This window comes from Rhineura floridana, chromosome 12 (assembly GCF_030035675.1).
Source record: "Rhineura floridana isolate rRhiFlo1 chromosome 12, rRhiFlo1.hap2, whole genome shotgun sequence".
Classification (NCBI taxonomy): Eukaryota; Metazoa; Chordata; class Lepidosauria; order Squamata; family Rhineuridae; genus Rhineura; species Rhineura floridana.
Window position 1 is genome coordinate 5,164,377 of NC_084491.1, and position 25,876 is coordinate 5,190,252.

Below are 25,876 nucleotides of genomic sequence, written 5' to 3' on the forward strand. Positions count from 1 at the left end.
TCTCGCGATATTTCTAGTTACAACGTGCGTACTGGATAAATTTTAAAAAAAAAATTAAAAAAGCCCACAGCAAATCCGTCTTCTTCTCTCATTTACATTTGTAATAAATACAGCCTTTTGCACTGCTGGATAATAATGGTATTATGAGTAATAATACTGCTTTTGTTGGTGCTGGATGTGGGGGTTTATGAAGGTTTTAAGAAAAAAAACTTCTTGCGCCGCCCGGGAATCGAACCCGGGTCGCAAGAATGGGAATCTTGCATGATACCACTACACCAGCGGCGCAGGTGGAAAATAAGGGGTCTGAAAGAGATCATAGGGAGGAAGGGGTTCAAAATACAACACATGCAGATTAACATTAAAAGAATAACAACTGGGAACTAACCAGTTCTTTTGCCTATTCAGATTCTCCTGAGCATAAAGGTGCACCTGAATGATGCACTCCGAGGCTGCAATTTTACCTGGGAGTAAGCCCCACTGAATGCAAAGGGACTAACTTCACAGTAGACTTTTGAAATCCTTTATCAGCACTTTTAAGTAAAGTCCATTGATATCCATGGGTCTACCTCCCAAATGAGTAAGACACTGATCATTTACAATATTTATATACCATCCAATAATATATGCTTTCTGAACGGCTTTCAAAGAAAATTAAAACACACACAAAACAAGGTCAAAAACTATAAAACAAATTCAGAATAATATCTAATACACTAAATACACCACAAAGTCAGCCAAGAAAATAAAATCAGTATAACAAAGCTCAGAGCAGCACCAAAACATTATAAATCTGAAAAATCCAAGAATTCCCAGATTTTAAAATCACCAACCTCCTCTTCAGATGCACACTGAAGTTTCCCATTCACTTCAGTAAGGTTTAATCTAGCTACATGAATGCACGATTATGCAAAACTACAGCAGTTGTGTTAATAACCTCAAGACTTGATTACTTAACATGATTTATGTGGGGAATGCAATGGCCAGACTGCAACATGCTGGAAGACCTGCACTGGTTGCCAAGTTGCTACCAGGCCAGGTCCAAGGTGCTTGTGTTAATTCACAAACAAAGCGCTAAACAACTTGGGCCCAAACTACCTTGAGGACTGCCTGATTCCCTATGTTCCATTTGTATCACTGAGGTCTTCCTCTTTTTTTAAAAAAAATATAATTTTTTAAAAATATTATGTTTATAACATAATACAAATTATAAAAAAAATTACCCCTCCCCAATTGGAGTTTGCAATACATATCTTTAAAACTCTACATTTCATTATTTGAGCATATATTTTCATGATAACCATATCCTTGTAGCTGCACTTGACAGTTAGTCATACTTATCATGTTCAATACACTAGTATATTCCATAAATTTCCACCAGGGGGTATTGAAGGACTGCAGATTTGTTCTTCCATTTAGAGTACGTAAATTATATGTAATTTTTTCTAAGACTGCCATATTTCCAAATATTTTTAAACCAAGTATCTAGACCATCCAAGTTCTTCCACCTTTGTGTTATCGTTTCTCTTCCTGTCATAAATAACATTGAAATTAACTCTTTTAATCTTAAATCCAAATTGTTGTTGTTGTGTTCCTTATTTGATCTTTATATTCTTCTGGGATGTTATTTAAATTGTGTTTTGGCATTATGATTGCTTTGTTGGTCTTCTTTAACTTCACTCTGATTTTTGATACAACCAGTATATGATCTGTACCACAGTCTGCTCCTGGTCTTGTTTTCGCAGAAAGTATGGAACTTCTCCATCTTCTGCTACCAAATATATAATCAATTTGATTCCTATATTGAGCATTTGGTGATCTCGATCTGTACAGTCATCTTTTTAGTTGCTCAAAAAATGTGTTCACCAGAAACAAATTATTGGTTTCACAGAATTCAGTCTCCTGCTTCATTTCTGTCTCCTAGGCCCCATTTCCCCACAATTCCTAGTTCTTCACTGTTCCCTACTTTTGCATTCCAGTCCCCTATGATTATATCAGCACATCTTGTTTTCGAGTGTGATCAAATTCTTCCTGTACTTCTGCGTAAAATCTCTCCCTCTTTTTCTGCGTTTGCCGTTGGAGCATAGACTTAGATGGTTATGTTGATAAGTTTCCCGTCAGACCTTGCATTGTAGCTTGTTTTTATTGGTTTTTAATTCTATCATATTATTGTATGTTGTAGTGCTGCCTTGATATACTTTTATGAAAAGTACGGCTTATGAATATTTTAATAAATAACTAACCACTATGGCTCATCTTATTCAACTTATTTGCATTGAGCACACAGAGTAGTTTAATATATTATAGCAATCTGACCTTGCAAATGTACAGGGTCTATCAAATACTATTAGATGATAGCTGAGCAGAACCTGAGACAGTACACCTCTGAAAGGCCAATGTTGGATGAACAGAAACACTAGTGCAAGTTCATCTCCGTCATGCTCAGTCTGTAACCTTCAGCAGGCTTTTGCCATTTATAATACACGTGTGCTCCATGTAAACAACTTGATTAAAATGAACCATGGTGATTGTTCTTAATGTTAATACATGAAGAAGTGCAACAATTATGCAGGCAATTAATGACATGCTTTTTTTTCTGTTGCAACAATTGACTTTTGTTTCTATTGTATTTTAATTTTTTTTAATTCTATGGTTGTGGTTTTAAACTGCCTTGATGTTTTTAACAAAATAGCGGTATACAGATATTTCTATAAATAAATAAACAAAATGTTGCAGTGTGGAGTATTCCTGTTCAGGGTTCCTGGCAGCCTGCCATATCCTCCTTTAGTATTTTCGGTGCTCCCTCCCATTTCCCATCCCCACCCCACAACACACACTTAGCATTATGCTGCCGCTGGGCAGGCTCAGCCCTCAATGGGGTGTTTGGGGGATTCCCACTCTTATTGGGGGGTTCTTTTGTACTCCGGCAAGTCTTGGGAGTTCCCCAAACCTGCTGATATTTCCCCCTTGCGTGTGGATGGTGCCATTTTTGCTGCATAAGCATCCGAACTCGGAGAATGAGCCCTATTAACCCTGCTGGGCGGAGGAGAGGGGCGGCTGGCCTAGGTCTGATCCAAGCAGGCCGTTCTGACGACCTGGTGGGAGCAACACGGGTTACATTCACATGACCCAGCCAGGTGGAAAGAAAGTGAGCCCAGGCCGGCCGAAGGAGCTACAATGTCGGCGAGAGGACTGCGGGAGAAGCCTCCGTGGGTCGAGGGCCTGAGTCGCTAGAGATACGGAGGCCGGCGGCGACTTCTCCCCACAGCTCAGCCCGCCGTCCTCTCCCCCCAAGCACCCGGCCATGAGGGGTGAGGAGAAGCTGCCCCCCGCCAAAGCGGCCGGGCGACACGCCAGGAGTTGGTGACAATTCTGCCTGCAGTGTTTAGAAATCCAGACGTTTTGGACGAGGAAGAGGAGGAAGGCTCCCACCGGCCTGAGCCGGCCTGGTGGTCGGGTGCCGGGGCGGACGGGGGGCGCAGCCAGACTGGCCAAGTGGGGGAACTGGTTGGCCGGGAAGGAGGAGGAGGCGGCCTCCGTCGTTTGAGGGGGAGCGGCTCCGAGGGGGCCTCGGCCACAAGCCCGTCTGACTCCCCGCGGTGAGGCGGCTCCTGGCAAAGGGGGAAAAGCGGGGCAGGCGGGCCGGGCGCTCTGGGCGTGAGGCGAGACTCCTTGTCCAGAGGCAGTATATCCCTCAAGGCCAGGCCAAGGAGGCGGAGGCGACGGTGCTGCAGCGAGGGCCGGGCTGCCTCGTCCCGAGGGGACCTCCCCTTTTCTCCCGCCGCCTGGGAGAGGGGCGGGGCGCCAGCCAGGGCGAGTCCCTCCTTCCCTCCCTCAAGCCGCCTCAGCCGCCGCCATGGCCGAGACGGTCTCGGGTCGCCGCTTCCTCTTCCTCGCCCTGCCGCTGTTGGCCGCTCTGGGGCGGGGGCCTGCGCACGCGGCGGCCCAGGAGCTGCGACACCCGCCCGCCAGGATAGGTAGGCACCCGGCGGGAGCGGGCGCGCTGGGATCCTGCCCTCAGGCCTTTGGGACATGCACTTGGGTCACTGCCAAATAACCATTCACAGGACTGGATGGCATGTGCTCATGCAGGCCTTCCTTTGACATGGCATTTCAGTTAGGGATACATTTAAAAATCACCTATAAAGCAAAGAGAGGAGGAAAGAAAACACTGCGCCGCCCAGTGCTCTACTAGCTCTGTCGTGGCATGAGCTGTTGTGCACCGTTGGCCTGTGGGGGTGTGAAAAATGAACAGCCTGTTTGGAAGCCCACATGCAGCCTCTTGAGAGGAAGGTTAATTCAGCTTTCCCTGCAAATTCTTCCAGCCACAACCTTCCTTGCCAGCGTCACTCATGTTCAGACTTCCATACCAGCCCCATATTGGCAAGAACTAGCTGGATTGTAGCTCAGTGGTAGAGCGCATGTATGCCGGCATGACGGTTCAATCCCAGGCGCTTCCAGATGGATGGATTAACAGATGATGGGAGAACCACCTCCAGTGAGCTGCTGCCAGTCAGAATAGCCAGTACTGGTCTAGATGGACAGATAATCTGACTTGGTGTGTAACAGCTTCTGAGGATACAATTCAGAGTTTTGGGGAAAGAAGATAAAAATGGGGATTTTATCTTAATTCTAGGTGTGATTGGAGCTGGCATTGGGGGCACATCTGCAGCCTATTTCCTGCGCCAGAAGTTTGGTAAAGACGTCCAAATTGATGTATTTGAAAGAGGAGAGGTCGGGGGTCGTTTGGCTACTGTCAACGTGGAAGGAAGATACTATGAAGCAGGAGGATCCATCATCCACCCCCTTAATCTGCACATGAAGCATTTTGTCAAAGAACTTGGTACAGAACTTTTCCCCCCCAATAGCAGGTCCCCCTCCCCTTTTGCTCTTAACTTGGATGGTAACTATTTTGGTTCTGTTTAAATGCCTGTGCTACAATTCAGCCTTCCCAACCCTCCTCTGATGGGAGAGATTAGAACTCCCATCAGCCTCAAAAAGGTTTTTTTTTAAAAAAAAATCTTGAAAAGTTTAATTAAAATAAACCTATGCAAATACATTTCTCAATCATATCTCTGTTACATTGATATTTAATTACAAAAAGGAAAAATATCTACTTCACTACCAAGTGCGTAAATGTGCATACTCTGGGGAAGGTGCCTTCTTTTACCCCTTCCAGCAAGTGATAGTCCAAAACATCTGGAAGGCAGAAGGTTGGTGGGAGGCTGCTGTAATTAATAACTCTTTGGCGGGGGGTTGGGATTTTCTTTCTGGGGTCTGCATGACAATGTCTGGGCATTGCAGCTCTGTATGCGCCCACACAGCCCACCAGAATTCCCTCACCCCACATGCTGCCCCAGTGTAAACTCAGATTCTCTCCTCCCCAGTTCCTCTCGCCTCATACACTGTACTAACCCACTTGCAGGCCTTTCTGTCCCTCACAGTCAAGGGGGCCTTCTCGGCATTTACAGTGGAGACGAGTTTGTCTTTGAGGAGAGCAGCTGGTACGTTTGGAATTTTTTCAAGCTCCTCTGGTATTATGGACTGAATCCCGTACGGATGTACTTGTGGGTAGAGGAAATCTTGGACAAGTTTATGAGGTAATATTGCCTTCCCCATTGCACACCCCAAGGGTACCTTCAGCCGCTGCGTCTTTCTCTGCCACCTGTGGGGCCTCAGCCCCTGTCAATAATTAATTAATTAATTCACAAAGCCCTAAATATCATGGGCCCAAAGTGCCTTCAGGCCTGCCTGACTCCTCATGTTCCATCTCAATCACTGAGATGTTTCTGGACTGGGATAACCTGACCACTGTTGTCCATGCACTGGTAATCTCCAGGCTGGATTACTGTAACGTGCTCTATGTGAGGCTGCACTTGAGGTTGGTCTGAAAGCTTCAGTTGGTGCAAAATGGCTGTGGCACAACTGCTCACTGGTTCAGGGTATTGCCAACATGTCACCCCACTGTTGAAAGAGTTGCACTGGCTGCCCATTAGGTACCAGGTCAAGTTCAAGGTTCTAGTTTTGGTGTACAAAGCCCTATACAGCTTGTGACCAGGATACCTGAAAGATCATCTTGCCCCTTATATACCCAGTTGATCACTGCACTGCAGCTGAGGGCCTCCTGCACATACCATCTTATCAGGAGGTCCGCTCTGCACAACATAGAGAGCGGATCTTTAGTGTCGTTGTGCCGACACTTTGGAATTCCCTGCCCTTAAATATTAGACAGGTGCCATCTCTGCTATCTTTTCTGAGTCTATTGAAGACCTTCCTCTTTCAACAAGCCTTTTAAATAGAGACCTTATCCCAGTCTGCGTCTGTGTTGGAATTGCTTTTAAAGATGTTTTTTAAGCTTTTTTAAAAAGGTGCTTTTAAAGGTGTTTGGCTTTAATATGTTTTTAAAGGTGTTTTGTTATAATATATTTTGTCTGTTTTTAAGATGTTTTAAAGTGTTTTTAGTGTTCTTATTTGCCTCCCTGGACTCCATCTGGGAGGAAGGGCAGGATATAAATTTAATAAATAAATACTAAAGATGAATCCCTAACAGAATCTTCCCACCAACACAAAAGCTATTTAAACAACATCCAACATAAAAATAGGAACAATGTAAGCCACTCACTTCCCCTTCTTCTTGACTTACTGCAAATCCTGTGTGGTCCTTGTTTTCCTATTTCTTAATTCTTTTCCCCCTTTTGCATAAAGGATCTATCGATATCAATCACACGACTATGCCTTCAGTAGCAATGAGGGTTTGCTTCATGCTCTCGGAGGGGCCGACTTCCTTCAGATGCTGAATCGTACCATTGATGAGGCCATGCAGAAGGCTGGCTTCTCTCAGAAGTTCATCAATCAGATGGTAACTCCAGTTATGAGAGTCAACTATGGACAAGGTGCTAACATCAATAGCTTTGTGGGTAAGTGGGGAAGTTTGTTTTAAGTGTGTAGGTTTGTATCTTGCTGTAACGTGAAGGTTCAGGGACAGAGTACAATAAAGGTGAAGGGCTGTAGCCCAGTGGTAAAGCACTTGCCTTGCATGTAGAAGGTTACAGGTTCAATCCCCAGCATCTCTAGGTAGGGTTGGAAGAGACTCCTGCCTAAAATTCTGGAGAGCTGCTTCTAGTCAGTGCAGACAGTACTGAGCTAGATGGACCAATGGTCTGAGTCAGTTGACTCAAGGCAGCTTCCTCTGTGGTGAGCCAGTGTGGCCTAGTGGCTAGAGTGTTGGCCTATGACCTGGGAGACCAGGGTTCAAATCCCCACACAGCCCTAAAGCTCACTGGTCACCTCCCCAATACAAGGATCACTGACTGCTGCAAATTTGTCCAAAGCACATGAGATTATTTGGATGGGAAGTTGAAGCTATCTGATCAGAGGATTGATTTGTGAACCAGCCTGCCAGGTGTGGCTTCTTGGTCTCAAAAGCAGCAATTGCAGAGAATGCTGCGCAAGTCCTGTGAGCAGGATCAGAGGCCTGATAAGGTCCCAAGGCCTTGGTAGCAGTGGTACAGTGGCAAATTCAGAGTTCAAGGTCTCTAAATCATAGTCACACCACACCACTTAAGTGGCCGACTCACCTCCTTTCACTCTGATTGGCTCTGGTCAGCACAAAAGGACAAGGGCTCTCATCAGTGGCTAACACACTCCCTTTTTATGTTGATTGGCTCATACATAGAGACTTGGCTGGGACCCTGTTCCCCCCCCCCGAATAAGAGGTCTGTGACCCCCCCCACAACCCCAGATGACTACACCCCTGCTTGTTAGTCATTCCTGCTTTAGACACACACATACACCTTTCTCCATTTTTAATTGGGCAGCATTTTCCTAATGACTTCTACGCTTGCATTCTCTGCTCTTTAGTTTTATGTTTGAAATGGAAATGGACTGCCTTCAAGTCGATCCCAACACATGGCGACCCTATGAAGAGAGTTTTTGTGGTAAGCGGTATTCAGAGAAGGTTTACCACTGCCTTCCTCTGAGGCTGAGAGGCAGTGACAGGCCCAAGGTCACCTAGTGAGTTTCATGGCTGTGTGGGGATTCGAACTCTGGTCTCACAGGTCATAGTCCAGCACCGTTGGTTATATAAATTCATATGTTTTTGTTGTTGGAGACTATATAATTGTACTCATAGGTTGTGTGTATATTTTATTCACACTTTTGTACACAGCACTGATGCATGGTAAAGAAAAATTAAAAAGAGAAGAAATATTCCACCATCAGATTTACAACTTTCTTGTGCTTTTTCCTTCCTTGTCAGTTGCAGTTCTGCAGGGTTGTATAAACTTTCATTCTTACATCCCTTCCCTCCCTGCCCCCCTGGGCAGGTGCAGTATCTTTGGCAGGTGCCGATTCTGGACTTTGGTCAATAGAAGGTGGCAACAAGCTGGTATGCACTGGCCTTCTCTATGCTTCTAAAGCACAACTGATTCCTGGCACCGTTATCTCTCTGGAAGAGAAAACACTGCAAAAGGGACGCACAGGTGAGGTTGCCTCAACATTCTCCCTCCCAGGATGCATAATTACACTAGTATCATGTTCCTTGAGATATATAGGTTCAGATAAGAATACAGAATTGCCTGGGTAGATGAAAGGGGGTGCCATGTAAGCAGAGACAGCAGTCAGAGAGAATCCACAAGCGGCTGTGCATGAGATTGATTCTTTTTTGAGAGGGTCTACTTTGGTTACTAGAACCTTTGACTAGAGATACGCAGTTGTCATTTTTTCCACTACAGGACTAGAAACATAAAGGCTGATTTTATCAGTTGCATGAAATATGAATGCTCTGGACGTAGCAATTTTAACAGCTCAAAGCCCCTTTTCTATATGATAGCTATTACAGTAAGAGCAATCAAAGGCCATTCAAAGCCTTTGCCTAAGGAAAGAGATTATGATAGACGAACAGGCAGACTTTTTTAGGGAAGGAATTTTGCAACTTGGATGGCACCATTGTTACACACGTCTGTTGGGAATCATTTTGTGTGAATCTGCCACCTACGTATCCCTTTAAACACACCTCCTTAGAAGGAGGGAGGATATTTTGCTAAAGATAAACTAGGTGCTTGCCCCGAAATGTGCCTAAATAGTGTGTGTATAACCCAAGAATATGGATCCAAACTAGGCTAAATCAAAGCTTTATTTTATTGAAAGAAGAGAGAACAGTGATACAAAATTACTGGGTGCATGGCAGCATTAATGATAACCTGTTCATGATATCCTTACCTATTCATATAAGGTCCCTACTCGTATGAGAAAAGACAGGTAGCATTACTTATCCTTGGCCCAATGGTGTGAGCAATAAAATACAGGTGCAGTGGTGTGAAGGAGGTCTGACCAAAAAACAGGAAGGAATCTCTTTGCCGCAAGGTTTGCAGACAGACACAGGTTCCCTTTCTGACCTGTGGTCTGAAGTCCTGTGTTGCATTCCTTGAGTGTGTAGTTACGCATGTTGGAAACTCAGATTGCCATCTTGGGTCTCAAACTCTGCTCTTAAATACACTTTCTGTCTTACAAATCAACATGAACGGGAAGGGTCTGCGTATGAAATGATCTTATCCTGTGGATGTATTTCTTGCTGACTTGCTGAGAAACACTAGTTCTGCTTTCTGATGCTGTTCTTTAGACAATGGGATTGTTCTGCTAGGCCTGAATGAAAACTGCCAAGAAAGAAGGTAACATTTAATGCAGAGTCTAATTCAGGGTCTTGAACTGCCAAAAGGTGCCTCTTCCTTTTTGTTCTTGTTTCACAGTACTCGGGAAGGCACAACGAGTCAGGGGGCAGGGATGGAAAATGTAGTCCAGAATATTCCAGGTCCTTGTCACCCCTTCGACTCTGAATGAACCAAAGTGGGGGTTAGCCAGAGCCCTCCTAATATCACATCTACAAAGCTCACTAGCTGACCTAAAGCCAGTCATCCACATTTCATTTTAGCAAGTGAAAGCAAATAGGCAGCAGCTCCCTAGAGAGCAAGCCATGCAGCTTTCTCAGGTTTTTCCTCTTCAGAACTTTTCAGCTCCTGCTGTAAACTGAACCTTGGAAGTTATTTTTGTCAAATTCCCATCTCCCACCAGATGATGCTTCAGGCAAAACCAGTGAGAGACAGTGAGAGACTAGAGGTGGGCTGTTGAAAGTAGCAGCCCATTTTATTGCCATGAGAGGCTCGTTTGTGGGCAGTTTTGGGGCTGGAGTCTGGACCAGTAAAAATCAGTAGGAAGCAGAGTACATGTCAAGTTCCCAATCCATAGCCACCTTTTCCTAGTTCTTTTTTCCTTAAATATTGTTCGATCACTGCAGGAGCACTCCTAGTGCACTCTGTGGCCATTTTGACCCAGTAGGGTAGTCATTCCTGCTCCACCACCTCTGGAAGGATGCTATATTGTTATGTTCTGGCTTTCCACTGAAGCATTGTGGGGGAAAACGGCCAGGGAGGGGCTAGGGAATACAGCTGCCAAGTACTGTAGCAGCCAAAATGTATTTCAGGGCAGAGGGGAGTGAGGAAATGTTCCTAAGTATGGAGAACTCCACACATACCCCCATGTGTATTCATGCAAGGAGCCCAGATATCTCCCCCCAAAAAAAGCACTCAGTGGATGGTAACCAGATACTTTTAAAATATAAGAACTTCTCCCTCCCTTGAAAACAACCATTAACATAAAATTCAAAGGGATTCATACATTTCTATGGTGTCCTTGTGACAGCAACATTTTTGTTCTTCAAAGCCAGCCAAACCTGCTGGAAAAACTTTGGCCCAGTGCTACATCAGACATACTATTGATAGTGTCTTAAATAAAGTGCTGCTTCTTTAACAACTTTTTTTTTAGGAGGTACTGTGAAGCGGTATGAAGTCACCTACAATTCTACGTCAGGATTGACGACAGATCTGTATGACATCATTCTGATTGCTACCCCCTTGTACCGTAAAATTGCCAACATAACTTTCCGCAACTTCAGCCCATCCATTCCAGAGTTCTCCCAGCCCTACCATCAGACTGTGGCAACGTTTGTCCATGGGCATATTAATACTACTTTCTTTGGCTACCAGGATCCTTCAGCATTCCATTTAAGTGGCATTTTCACAATGGAGAACCCAAAGTTGTTTATCAATAGCATTGGTGTTGTCTCTCCAGTTCAAGACAAAATGAAGGAGCTTCAGGGCCCTCCTGTTTGGAAAGTGTTCTCACCCCAGCCTCTGACTAAGGAGCAAATGGATTTGCTTTTCTCATCCTATGATTCTGTAGAAGTAAAGGAGTGGCTAGCCTACCCACACTACAGTCCACCAGAGAAATGCCCTCCCGTCGTTCTCCACGATCGAATGTACTACCTCAACAGCATAGAATGGGTTGCAAGTGCCATGGAAATGAGTGCGATCTCAGCCAAAAATGCTGCACTTTTGGCTTATCACCGTTGGTACAATAAGATGGACATGATTGATCAGGAAGATTTGCACGAGAGACTCAGAACTGAGCTCTGAGTTAGAATACACGTGGATGGTGTGATGAAGTTGAAGTGAAACTTGTAATGGCATCAAAGTTGAATCCATTTTGTTGTTGTAGCAACATGATTTAAACAGATTTTTCTGACTGCAGACAAACTCTTATACTGCTGTGCCTGTTTCTGGATTTTTGCCTAGGACTTGTTCCACAAATAACAATTCCCCATAAATATTTATTTTGAGTGCAGGAAGAAAATAGAGACGACTTGAATATGTCCTGTACGCTGCCTGCCAGTGTACATAAACACAATTCTTGAATCCACTAGAAAACACTGAATACATTTGGGCCACTGTAGGTGTCATGAATGTGCTTAACTTCATTTAACTGGGCTATATGAATAAGTGAAGTAAAATCACTTATCACAATACAGGGTGACTTTACAAGTGCTCCCTCGAAAAATGTACATAACAGTTCCCTAATCATACCAGCAACTTATAGGGAACTGTAAAAACCTAAATGCTCCAGCTGTCTCGAAGCTGAAAAAAATTAGGGTGACTCCAAGTTGAAACTCATCGTTGGGTGACAGTCCTGTGTAACCCACTGAAGTGGGGCAGGGGGTGGGCGCACGAGAGAAAGCATGTAGGACTAAAGCATTGGCAATCTATGTCTGTCTGCATGGTGCAGCATCAATATTTACAGGACAAGGTAGCAACATCACATAGTGAAGTGAAAGGACAACAGCTGCCTTTGAACCATGCAGGTGAATCCAGGATTTTTCTTAAATAAAAATAGGCAAGGGCCATCAGGTGCTGGGAGAAAAATTAGAAACTTGCACCAAGAACCTGATAGAAAAGTTGGTAACGTTAACTGAAATTGTTACGATTATCCCTTTACTTATCTTGATTCTTAAAGCAGACAGGCAAACTGCACTAGAAGTATACAAAAGCGCACAGATTGAGTTTTGCTACTTTACTGTTCAGTTACGCATCTTCTGTACAGAAGCCCGCAGCTTATACACTGTGACACTGGAAGTTTAACACAAGCCGTATTGTGGCTCCACAAAGCAAGGAGGGCAAGAGAGCGCAGGTTGTGTATTTTATTATAACGCTTGTTTACTAGAAGCTGCTACTTAACTGGTTCATTTGACAGCCATTTGCCACAAGGAGCAGCACTGCTTAGGGTTGCCAGGTCACCAGTTTTTCCCTGGAGATGGAATTTTGGGGTTCTCCCTGGGTATCCAGGTGAGTCACCCCAATCACCTGGCTCTCAGCTTTCACTTAAAGTTTCTAGGTGGTCTGGTTCAAGAGATATACACCAAAATGTCGGCTCCCCCCCTTCTATTAAATGAGCTCATAGCTGGCTGCTCAAATACTGCCCTTTCATGTTTTTAGCCAATAAGTGATGTCAGGGTTGTAATTGACAAGGGATTTGTTGACCTCCAGGCAATAGCTAGAACCCATTGCAAGGCCAGAAAACGGTTGTCTTTTCCTGCTTGTCTTAAAATCTCATAGATTATGTGCAGGTCAGGAGACGTAGAACAAAGAATCACAGCAGGATCTTGGTAGGCTGTTTTTTACTGTAAACAATTTCATTTATGATTATAATAAAAGTGTACATGCAGGGTTTTTTAATACATTATATCTTTCAAATAATTTTTGAACAAATTTAAAAGTATACATGCAGTTTATGATTACAATGTGTTATACTTTCCAATTATGAGGAGTCAAACAAGTTTAAATTAAATTAAACCCCATTGAATTCAATAGGACTTACTTTTGAGTAGACATGGTTATGATGGTGCTGTAAATCAATGGGACTTGATTTCACTGCTTTTATGTTGCAGGAAACTAATACTGATTTTATTTTTATTTTTTTTTAAATTGCAGTGACCAACTGGTTTTGACAATAAACTATTATATGGGCTGTATGTATTTTTACGTCTCCAGTGGGTGTGTATGGAATCTTTCCATCAATCCTGTGAGATAGGGTTGAAAACCAAGGCAGCTCACAACAAGAAATTAATCCATTTAAAATCCAATAACCATAAAACAAATATAAAACAGCTTAAAACAGCTTAAAGTGGCATGATTCTGAGTTTTGGGTTGGGTGAGTGAAGTTCCTTATCATTTGAGGTTGCAGTTCTGTGCACACGTAAGCCCCACAGAATACATTGGGAGTTGCTTTTGAGTAAAGATGCACAGGATTGCACTATAAATATCTTTACAGGTTATGTAGATAATAAACATCTTTGACAGTTATGCTTATATGTTCATACTATATGTATCCGATTTTCAGAGCTTGGAAAAGTTACTTTTTTAAACTTCAACTCCCATCCGCCCCAGCCAGCATAGCCACTGAATTGGGCTGATGGGAGTTGTAATTCAAAAAAGTAACTTTTCCAAGCTCTGCCGATTTTACACTATGGCTGTAAATTATTTCCTCGACATTTTAAGTGTGCCCTTCTTCCTTGAGGGTGGTCATGGTTCCCCTCTGTTGTTTTCACCCTAAGGGGCAGATTAGGCTGAGAGATGGCGAGTAGCCCATGGTCACCCACTAAACTTTGTAGCTGATTTCAATTTTAAAAATTAATTAAAATGATTTATATGCAGGCAAAGTTTATGAAGTAATGCAGATCCACATAATACATTTAAAGCACATGCAACTCAGATTTAAAGTGCATGACTTCCCCCAAAGAATCCTGGGAAGTTTAGTTTCGCCCTCACAGTTATAGTTCCCAGCACCCTTAACAAACAATTTGCATGATTCTGTGGTGGGAATTGTGCTTCATATGTGTGTTGAACGTGCTTTAAATGAATTCTGCCCTAGGTGTGCTGTGCATTCATTAGTGAATTGAAAAGAACAATTTCAAAAGATATTTTTTAAAACAGGGCTGTAGCTCAGTGGTAGGGCATATGCTTTGCATGCGAAGGTCCAAAATGCAACCTCTGGCAAAGACTATTGCCTGGAATCCTGGACAGCTAATGCTAATCCATGTCATCAGTACTGAGCTAGATGGCACCAAATGGCCTGAGTAGGTATAAGGCAGATTCTTATGTTCCCAAAAGAGAAAAGAGACCCAAGGGCCACATTTATTTATATATTTTATTTACAACATTTATATAAAGCGCTATTGTAAAAAAAAACCTCAACGGTTTACAGAAGGAATTAAAACAATGAAATTATTGGCAAAAAGAGTTAAAGACAGGTATTTCAAGACATTCAAAATAATAAAACCAACAATGAGTTAAAAACATAAAAAACATAGTAGCTTCTATATGCCTGGGTAGGCTTGCCTAAACAAAAATGTATTTTGCAGGTGCCAAAAAGAGTACAATGGAGGCGCCTGGCTAATGTCAATAGGCAGGGAGTTCCAAAGCGTAGGTGCTGCCACATGAAAGGATTGATTTCTTACAAGAGCAGAACAGATACTATGTGGCACCCGTAACATGGAAAGCACACCTTGAACTTGCCTGGTTGAAATTGGCAACCAGTAAAAATGTCAGAGCAGAGGTATTATGTGCTGATAGAATTTCACTCATGTCAGCAATTGTCCCACAGCATTCTGCACTAACTGCAGCCCCTGGGTTATGTCGTCTGGGGATTTCTATGACCTTGGTTGACTGGCTGCCAGGATTTTTTTAGTTTTGATTAGGACTGGTTGGGATGCTGAATTTTCTGCTAAGTTGTAGGAATTTTGTTGTGGTTGGTATGGTATTGTATTTAGGAAATTATTGCTGTATTTTGCTTTTTTATTTGCATTTCATTTCCCTCTGACCTTACTCCCTTACATCCATAGAAGCAACAACAGTATTTCCATGCACTCAACTCAACCCCGTTACGCTACAGGTTGTAGCACCACAGACAGGTGGCACTGTGAACTGCAGTGTGATGACAGTAAGAAGCCATGTGGTGGTGAGGGTGAATTGAGTGTCTAGGCAAGACCAGGTGAAGAGCAAGCGGCTGGGGGGGGGGGGGGGCTCAGACCAGGAAAGTGAGTTGGCTATGAAGGGCAGAGGCCTGTATGAGCTGCAATTCATGGGAGGCCGCGTGGTGGTTGTGGAGGAAGGACAGCTGGCTGAGACCAGACAGTGAGTGGGGGAGAGAGCGAGAGGCTGGCGGCTGATGCCATTCTGCACAAGCTACTGTTCACAGGAGGATGGGGAGAAAGGGTGGACGTATGAGACCAGGTGCAGAGTCTCCGAGTAAGTGGGCAGCAGCCTGGATATGTTTGTTTAATAATGTTTTTAACCCTTTTAAAAAGTTTTTTTTAATGTTTTTAACTCTGTTTTGTTTTAATGTATTTTAAGATGTTTTTATGATGTTTTAAAGTGTTTTTAGTGCTTTGTTTACTGCCCTGGGCTCCTGCCGGGAGGAAAGGCAGGATACAAATTAAATAATAAATAAATAAATAAGCTGAGGCAGCTTTAAACACATTATTTCCTGCATAGAATCCTGGGAATTGTAGTTTGTTAAGGGTGCTGCAAATTGTAGCTCTATGAGTGGTAAACTACAGTTCCCAGGATTCTTTGCAGGAAATAACGTGCTGTCAGTGTACTTTAAATGTATGGTGTGTACTAGAGTTGTAATCGGATCTTGCCCAGCGCAGAGCTTTATCTGAGCACAAGGAACAATGAAGTACCTCTAGGCACCAAGAGCCAAACCATGTAGGAAAAAATAATTCACTGGTCGTGCACAGCCCCAAATCTGCTGTGGGCCACCACAAATCATACACCCCACTCATACAGGAGAGTGTCCTTTATGAGAGTGTTTCCCAACCTATGGGTTGCAACAGATATTTTTCACTGGGAACCACCAGTTACTTATTTTTTTCTACATATGGTGTGTATAGAGGCCCTTGCCATGCGCCCACAGGAGGCTCAGCCGAGCAGGATGCAGTGACATCTTGCAGAGCAGCGTTTCCCTAATTTGTGGGTCACAAGTGGACCAAGGGCTTTATAAGTAAACCCAAAATAATTATTGCTTTTAATTTGCAGTTAGACCATAACTGAACTGCTGCCTCCCATCAGCACTATCAGCCCACGCACCAGTTGCGAAAGCCCGTGATGCAAACTTTCTTCTTGTTCATTAGCACTGAATGTGAGCAAGCACTTGGATTGTTTGCTTCCACTGCCTCCCGTCCAGATGGAGAGGCATTAACTCCTCAGAGACCCTCCAACCCTTTCCTTGGCAGAGACACAGAGCGGGCTGCATGGGAGACATGGAGGAAAAATGGGCCAGGGGCTGTTGGGGGTGTTGGTGATGAAAGGTGTAGCTCTGACTATCTCTCAGCCCACTTGAGCTGGAAGAGATGCAGGTGCATGTCTCTGCTGTAGTCCACCAGGGAAACTCTTGCAAAATGAACTGCAGCTTCCTTGAAGTACTGGTCATCAGAATAAATAATCCTATGCTTTTTAATCTTATTATTATTTTACATTTCCCAAGTGTAGGCAAAACTTGAAAATCAACATGAGTTTAGGATTACAGTCTGTCAGTGCTGTGGTCCTATATACACTTTCCTCTAACTCCTAATGAACAGTGGAATCTATGCCTGATTAGACATTAGTGTGTAGCCACCCTAACCTTGTCAGAACTCAGCTGTATTGAATCCTATGAGGCTTACTCCCAGATAAGTGAGTTTAGGATTTCAGCTTTACTGAGGAATATATTCCGCTGAAAACTGGGGGAGTTACTGCTTTGAAATAAACATGGGATTATGCTGCAAAGCACTTTACATGGAAGTAAGTCCCATTGACTTGCTCTGACATAAAATTAGGCCACAGATGGTGGTGCTTAAGTATTCCAAATCAATTGATCTGTGGATTGCACCATTTAAGTGTTTCCCCAGGATTACGTATCTACCCACTTACTCCAGCTGGGTTGCTATATGGGGGACTTAAACACGCATAATCTGTTCTGGCTGTTGGACACTCTTGTATAAATAACCACCACCTCTCAATCTATTATTTAGTGTTGTTACTGCAATGATAACCTGTGCACAGGTTATCACAAGCTCAAACAGAAAAGTTCAGGTTGGTAAGACAGCAAAGGGCTTCTCTTGAACGGCCTCTGAGAGCAAGTTAGTGAGGCATAGGGCATAGCTCTCTTGTTCATTGGAACCAGTGGTGTGATGAGCAAGCAGAGCTTTTGCTAGGAAGTTGACTTTCAGAGCACAGAGATGAGCTCTTACCTGCAGGGGGAAAAAATAAGGCAAGACAAAACAAAAGCAAAAGTTTTTATGCCTGGGAAGTTACAGCATTTGCTACTTTGGGGAAGATGTATGCTGGAAAAGGAACTTGCAGTTTGAAGACATTGGCTTATTGTACAGTTGTGGTAACCACTGAATGAAACCTGTGTCATCTTGATCAGATCACTCCAGCTCCAAGCCAAAGGGTAGATGAGAAATAGCACTGCTACCCAAAGTTTAACCAGCACACAGTGAAGATCAGGGCTTAATCTGAGCTAAAGTTCAGGCCCAGAACTTCTTTTCTTAACTTAGAACTATGGGAAGAGTGTGTTTGTGGATGTGCAGATTCATTGTCCTTGCTATTGTGGAATAATAGTTAGCTTCTGCATAACGGGGATTAGGGGAAAAGGCTGTAATACCACTGGGCATAACTTCTGAACAGATTAAAATCTTTGCATCTCATTTTATTGGCTTCATTTAAGAAGGAGTTTGTACTTTTAAATTGCTCTCCTTGCTTGATAATTGTCTCTAAAGCAGCATCCACTGCATAAACAAAACTGTTAATAACTTTGTAAGTTTACTATTTCAAACTCCACACTAATAGATGTGTTAAGTAATCGTTTTGCTTGGATGCCTCAAGTAATGGTTATAAAATAGGCAGACCTGCAGTTAAAACACACAGAACTGATGGCTGCCGAAGGCATAAGGTCCAAAAATCATGTGAGAATAAATCAATGTTTTAAATTGTTTTAAATTTTTAAATTGTGTTTTAAATTGTTTTTAAAAGATGTGCTTTTAAATTTGTATATTTATTTTAATGTTTTTAGTTACTGTAAACCGCCCAGAGAGCTTCGGCTATGGGGCGGTATATAAGTACAATAAATAATAATAATAATAATAATAATAATAATAATAATAATAATAATAATAATAATAATAATAATAATAATAATAATAATAATAATGGGTCACCATATTAAGTCAATTTGGACTCATGGGTCACCATACTACAAAGGTTGGGAACCACTGCTCTACAAGATGTCATTGGATGCTGCCCAGCCCTAAGCTTTCTCTGGATGCATGACATGGCCAAGCACATCTGTGCACATGATAACATAAGTAACTGGTGGTACCCGCCCCAAAATATGCTTTAGGTCACAATAAATCATAGACCAATGCTTTTTGCCTTAGCGTTTGTTGAATGCAACTCACAACCTTAATTCTTCTGGACTAAATCTTTGTTACTTGACAAGTGCCCTCCTGCCCTGGCACCACACTCATAGTTTGAGAACAACGTTGTATATTTGATAATATTATTTTTCTAAATAACTTGTTTCCAGTTATATTTGAAAGCTAGGAAGTCATTAATGCAATTATTTTGACTGGTGAAACATTAAATGATCATTTAAAACAACAACAACAAAGAATGATGTTGCAGTTAAAATCCACCACCATTTCTCATATACAGTAATTAAACAATTTTACATATTGTAGGTAATCCCTTTGTCATTTCTTTAATGGTGAGACATTTACAGCCGAGAGTAAGGGGAAAGGTCCATCAGAACAAGGATTTCTCCTTGCACAGCAGAATGTTCTCCCCCTCTCTTCCCCCTTTTCTGGGGCTTCCCCCAAGCTTCATGAACAGATTTGGGGATAGCACAGGATGCACACAGGGGGGAGGGGAAAGCCCCATTGCGTTAGCTGTAATCCTTGCGCTTGTGCCATTATTTAGTTGAAAACCACCCCTTGTCTGTTGCGTGAACATTGCTACATCCTGCATTTTTAAACTCTCTGATTCCATTGTAGAAATTCTAGTAATTTGTATTTCCAAGATTGTGGAAAGAAACAAAGTGATCTCCACTGTTAAAAGTTATTCCTGGTAAAATAGTAAAGAAAATGAAAGTTAACAGCAAATGTGTTGTACATTCCTTTTTAATTTAAAGTAAGAACATAAAAAACGACCGGAAGCTGGATCAGACCAAAGGCCCATCTTGTTCAGCATCCTGTTCTCACAGTGGCCAACCAGATGTGTGCGCACACACACACACACACACAGTATGCTAATTTCCTTTTGATACAGTAAAATGAAGTTTTTGTTGTTCTTGTTAACCCTTGGGATGCCATATTCAGGTGTGCTCAGGTCTCAGAAACAAAAAATGCTGAAGAGGGTGTCAGGGTTACGTGTGGGAACTGCAGACTTGCATGCTAACTGCACACTTCATAACAAGGAGGTCCCCAGTAATCAGTGTTCTGGCTGTGCCATGTGCCTTCCAACACCATCTTGTAGAGGGCACTCTCATGAATGGATGGGTGCATGATTTATGTTGTTGTTATGTGCCTTCAAGTCGACTACGACTTATGGTGACCCTGTGAATCTATGGTGACCCCAAAATGTTCCTTATTTTGGTCATTGGTGATGTACTCTGGGTCAGGCAGGATCTTACGGCATCTCATAGAGGACACTCCCCTATATACGTGGGTAATTGGTGAGGAGGACACTCTCCCAGATGCATCAATATATGACAAGTGGTGGCCCAAAGTATATTTTGTGGTTGGGCACTCCCAGTTACTTATTATTTTCTGCATATTTTGGTTATTTGTGATGATACTTTTGACTGTGGCATGCATCCAGAGGAAGCTGTGGGCCAGGTGCCATAGTAAGCATCATATACGTAGTAAATGGGGATGGTTTTGGCCCCCTCCTAGGGCTGGGATCCTGCCCTCACGCCCTTGGGACATGCACTTGGGTCACTGCCAAATAACCATTCACAGGACTGGATGGCATGTGCTCATGCAGGCCTTCCTTTGACATGGCATTTCAGTTAGGGATACATTTAAAAATCACCTATAAAGCAAAGAGAGGAGGAAAGAAAACACTGCGCCGCCCAGTGCTCTACTAGCTCTGTCGTGGCATGAGCTGTTGTGCACCGTTGGCCTGTGGGGGTGTGAAAAATGAACAGCCTGTTTGGAAGCCCACATGCAGCCTCACTTCCGGAAAGGGTTGCTTTGCCTGTGCAGCCTCTGAGACGAGCTCTTGTCTCAGAAGAAGCTTTTTCAGCTTTAAAATCAGTCACAACGCTGTTTTTGACTGATAAAGATTTTCTCCCGGGCAGGGAGAAACGTAGAGATCAACCACAAAGCCTGTTTTTGTGGGGAGGACTGGATTTCATTTATTTATGAGAGAAGGTTCAAACTGCAATGCCGGACGGACTTTCATCACGCTCTTGCTGATTACAGCGACACGTTTATCTTTTCTTTAAAGAAAAACGGACTTCAACAGGCAGATAAGCATCCTTCTTTCTATTTTCTTTTTTTACTTGGTTTAAATTGGTGTAGCAAAAAAGAGATTTGTCAATGAATCAGCTGTGAAGAATTTCTAGGTGAGTTTATGGCTTTTCTCTTTCACTAACGAAATTAAGGAGGAAAGAAATCGAAAAAGCTTATCTTTGTTTTTATCGCAAAAAGCTGTCCTGGAGGTGCATTCTAAAGATACCAACGGAAGAGGGATTTCTATTTCGAGGAGGGGGGAACAAAAACTTTTTTTTTGGTCTATTTCATTTTGACGAATCTGCTTATTCAGGACGCCACTAATTGTTTTGATGTTGGGAACTAAGTTTGTTTTTGTATTCCTGAATACATAGAGATAAGGCAGGCTGTATTGTCTACACTGATATAAGCAAGCCTGGAACATTAACCCAATTGTGGCTGAAATAATTTTTGTTTCTGTGGTTTTAAGAAAGACAACCAGGAAAGTGATTGAGACAATCGAAGAAATTATGTTTCAGAAAATAATGGGTGAGATTGAGATAATGAAACAAACCCTGAGACAGGGTAAACAGGAGATGAAAATTGAATTTAACAAAATGACTCAGGAGCTTAAAGAAACAATGGATTTTGTGAGAGAGGAGTTTGATGGGATAGGGAAGCTACAAGCCCTGGAGATTGGAACAAATGTGAAATTGGAAAAAGATTTGGAGTTTATGGTTGTTAGAAATAAAGTTTACTGTTTGGAATTCAACGTTGTCTCTGAAGAAATTAATGAAGATTTTGGTTGTAAAGTTATCAATGTCTTGGATAATTTTCTGGACTGGAATGATGTGATGGAGCTTGACATAGAAAAAATCTATGGAGTTGGCTACAGATATGTGACAGTGGAGAAACTCTTAAGAAATGAGCCAGTGCATTTTGTAAAAAAGAAGAACAGAGATATGACTTTGCAGCAATATTTCAGCAACATATTCAGAATTCTTGACTGGAATGATGTGATGGGGCTTGACATAGAAAAAAGTTATGGAATTAACTACAAATATGTGACAGAGCAGAGATGCACCCAGAGCAGAGATGTGACTTTACAACAATATTTCAACAACATATACAGAATTGATGGCAAGGACATATTTGTGATGGGGGAAATTCCCATCAGACTCTTGTTATATGACTATGGCTATGACAGTAAGATCATCATGGGATACTGATAATGGATGAATGGATACTGAAACCACTGGATTTAACAGGACTATTGAAGATGGAAGATGGAATTAATATTGATAATGGAAGAATGGTTATGGAAATTATTGGACTTAACAGATTTGACGAGATGGATTAATTGATATGTTTACTTGGACTATGGCTATGACAACAAGATTATTATGGGATACTGATAACGGAAGAATGGCTACTGAAATTACTGGACTTAACAGGATTATTGAAGATGGAAGATGGAATTAATATAGATAATGGAAGAATGGCTATTGAAATTATTGGGCCTAACAGATTTGAATTAGATGGATTAAGCGATATGTTTATTTGGAGAAAAATTGAAAGATATATCTCTCAAGGAATTGAAACCTCTCGTGGACTTTTTGTGGAAAGAATAAAATAATGTTTATGAGATTTGATGATTAATTAAGATAACTACTGGAGGAAAGTAATTTTATAATATAATTTTAGAGATAGGATTGTTATATATTGTAGACCTATAACTGATCTGTGACAAATCGGAAGTCAACATTTTATTTTATTGTTTGGTTTTTGTTTTGTTTTGTTTCTTGTCTTTGAAAATTTGAATAAAAATTAATGATAAAAAAAAGGAAGCCCACATGCAGCCTCTTGAGAGGAAGGTTAATTCAGCTTTCCCTGCAAATTCTTCCAGCCACAACCTTCCTTGCCAGCGTCACTCATGTTCAGACTTCCATACCAGCCCCATATTGGCAAGAACTAGCTGGATTGTAGCTCAGTGGTAGAGCGCATGTATGCCGGCATGACGGTTCAATCCCAGGCGCTTCCAGATGGATGGATTAACAGATGATGGGAGAACCACCTCCAGTGAGCTGCTGCCAGTCAGAATAGCCAGTACTGGTCTAGATGGACAGATAATCTGACTTGGTGTGTAACAGCTTCTGAGGATACCATTCAGAGTTTTGGGGAAAGAAGATAAAAATGGGGTATTTATCTTAATTCTAGGTGTGATTGGAGCTGACATTGGGGTCACATCTGCAGCCTATTTCCTGCGCCAGAAGTTTGGTAAAGACGTCCAGATTGATGTATTTGAAAGAGGAGAGGTCGGGGGTCGTTTGGCTACTGTCAACGTGGAAGGAAGATACTATGAAGCAGGAGGATCCATCATCCACCCCCTTAATCTGCACATGAAGCATTTTGTCAAAGAACTTGGTACAGAACTTTCCCCCCTCAAGTAGCAGCCCCACCCCCACCCCACTTTTGGTCTTACTCCAATGGTAACTACTTTGGTTCTGTGCTACAATTCAGCCTTCCCAACCCTCCAGATGTTTTGGGTTACAACTCCCAGCAAGATATAGTCCAAAATATCTGGAGGGCACAAGATTGAGGAAGGCCGCTATAATTAATATCTCTGTGGAGGGAGTGGAGGGCGTTTTATTTCTGGGGTGTGCATGACAATGTCTGGGCTTTGCTGCTCTGTTGCTGCATATGCTGGCTTGTTTGCTTCCCATCAAGACTGAACTGTATGATCCTTATCAGAGGGACTGCTTATGTTCTATTGATACTGCCTACAAAGTAATAGTGACCAGCCCATGCAGATCGCTAAGCACACAGATTTCAGATGTAACCTCATGGCAAAGGATGGAAATGACATCAGCATCTTTGTGTAGTTAGATAGGGAGGATGTGGAATGCCATTTTGCTCGCTCCATCTTCAGGAGAAGTTCATCCTTTATATACAAAAGAGGGAACCTTTTCCTGGTGGCACCCAGATTTCAGAGTGCCCTCCCAAAGCAGGGGAGCTTCGCCTGCTACCAACATAGTCTTCTTTTCTGCATCTGGTTGAAACATCTTTATGTGCTCATACATTTTAAGTTATAGTATTTTTAGTTAGTTGAATGGTTTTATTCCTCTTAATTTTGTGGTACTGCTGGTTTGATTTATAATGTATTCATAATTTAAAATTTCTTTGTATATCACGTTGAAATCCATTTTATGATGAAGGGTGGTTAATACATTTTTTCAAAAACTAAATAAATGAAATCTGAAAAGTTCTGCAATAGTCACATCTGTAGTAGTGTATACCAGAAGGAAAATGAAAATTTCTCACCTTTTCACAAGTAAACACGACTGCCCTTTTAAAAAAACAGACTTTCCAAAGCTCAGATTTGAAAATATCCCACCTAAATCGGATGGACAGGCACATAGTGTACACACACACTGCTCACCAGTGTGTTCAAAGTGATAAGAACATAAGAAGAGCCTGCTGGATCAGGCCAGTGGCCCATCTAGTCCAGCATCCTGTTCTCACAGTGGCCAACCAGGTGCCTGGGGGAAGCCCGCAAGCAGGACCCGAGTGCAAGAACACTCTCCCCTCCTGAGGCTTCCGGCAACTGGTTTTCAGAAGCATGCTGCCTCTGACTAGGGTGGCAGAGCACAGCCATCATGGCTAGTAGCCATTGATAGCCCTGTCCTCCATGAATTTGTCTAATCTTCTTTTAAAGCCATCCAAGCTGGTGGCCATTACTGCATCTTGTGGGAGCAAATTCCATAGTTTAACTATGCGCTGAGTAAAGAAGTACTTCCTTTTGTCTGTCCTGAATCTTCCAACATTCAGCTTCTTTGAATGTCCACGAGTTCTAGTATTATGAGAGGGAGAAGAACTTTTCTCTATCCACTTTCTCAATGCCATGCATAATTTTATACACTTCTATCATGTCTCCTCTGACCCGCCTTTTCTCTAAACTAAAAAGCCCCAAATGCTGCAACCTTTCCTCGTAAGGGAGTCGCTCCATCCCCTTGATCATTCTGGTTGCCCTCTTCTGAACCTTTTCCAACTCTATCATATCCTTTTTGAGATGAGGCGACCAGAACTGTACACAGTATTCCAAATGTGGCCGCACCATAGATTTATACAACGGCATTATGATATCGGCTGTTTTATTTTCAGTACCTTTCCTAATTATCCCTAGCATGGAATTTGCCTTTTTCACAGCTGCCGCACACTGGGTCGACATTTTCATCGTGCTGTCCACTACAACCCCGAGGTCTCTCTCCTGGTCGGTCACTGCCAGTTCAGACCCCATGAGCGTATATGTGAAATTCAGATTTTTTGCTCCAATATGCATAATTTTACACTTGTTTATATTGAATTGCATTTGCCATTTTTCCGCCCATTCACTCAGTTTGGAGAGGTCTTTTTGGAGCTCTTCGCAATCCCTTTTTGTTTTAACAACCCTGAACAATTTAGTGTCGTCAGCAAACTTGGCCACTTCACTGCTCACTCCTAATTCTAGGTCATTAATGAACAAGTTGAAAAGTACAGGTCCCAATACCGATCCTTGAGGGACTCCACTTTCTACAGCCCTCCATTGGGAGAACTGTCCGTTGATTCCTACTCTCTGCTTTCTGCTTCTTAACCAATTCCTTATCCACAAGAGGACCTCTCCTCTTATTCCATGACTGCTAAGCTTCCTCAGAAGCCTTTGGTGAGGCTCAGTTTTGGTGATACTCAGTTCTGCCCCACTTTCTCACTTCCCCAGTGTAAACTCAGATTCTGCCCCTACCCAGCCCAGTTTATCCCAGTACATAGGCTGTGCTTTCACACTTTCAGGTCTTCCTGCCCTGCAGAGTCAAGGTGGACTTTATGGCATTTACAATGGAAAAGATTTTGTTTTGAGCAAAGCAGCTGGTACATCTGGAATTTTTTCAAGCTCCTCTGGCATTACGGTCTGAATCCCATATGGATGAACATGTGGACAGAGGAAATTGTGGACAAGTTTATGAGGTAATATTGCCTTATATACCT

General features: G+C 42.5%; 2 protein-coding genes and 1 non-coding gene across 3 annotated transcripts in view; 1 reads left to right on the forward strand and 2 right to left on the reverse strand.

Moving 5' to 3' along the window:
- SNRPG (small nuclear ribonucleoprotein polypeptide G) overlaps positions 1-25,876 on the reverse strand; it is a 45,053-nt gene that overhangs the window by 1,189 nt on the left and 17,988 nt on the right. The window lies entirely within an intron of this gene.
- Positions 215-285, reverse strand: TRNAG-CCC (transfer RNA glycine (anticodon CCC)). The gene has a single exon. It is a non-coding gene; the product is annotated as a tRNA-Gly (tRNA).
- Positions 3,771-13,358, forward strand: PCYOX1 (prenylcysteine oxidase 1). The gene is made up of 6 exons (XM_061592765.1): positions 3,771-3,974; positions 4,634-4,840; positions 5,423-5,597; positions 6,703-6,914; positions 8,322-8,477; positions 10,816-13,358. The coding sequence occupies exons 1-6, from the start codon at positions 3,854-3,856 to the stop codon at positions 11,463-11,465; spliced, it is 1,521 nt and encodes a 506-aa protein (XP_061448749.1). The 5' UTR covers positions 3,771-3,853; the 3' UTR covers positions 11,466-13,358.

Coding starts and splice junctions, on each gene's coding strand:
- PCYOX1 (XM_061592765.1), top strand. CDS start 3,854: ATGGCCGAGACGGTCTCGGGTCGCCGCTTCCTCTTCCTCGCCCTGCCG. Junction 5,598..6,702: donor ATCTTGGACAAGTTTATGAG/GTAATATTGCCT, acceptor TTTTGCATAAAG/GATCTATCGATATCAATCAC. Junction 6,915..8,321: donor TAACATCAATAGCTTTGTGG/GTAAGTGGGGAA, acceptor CCCCCTGGGCAG/GTGCAGTATCTTTGGCAGGT.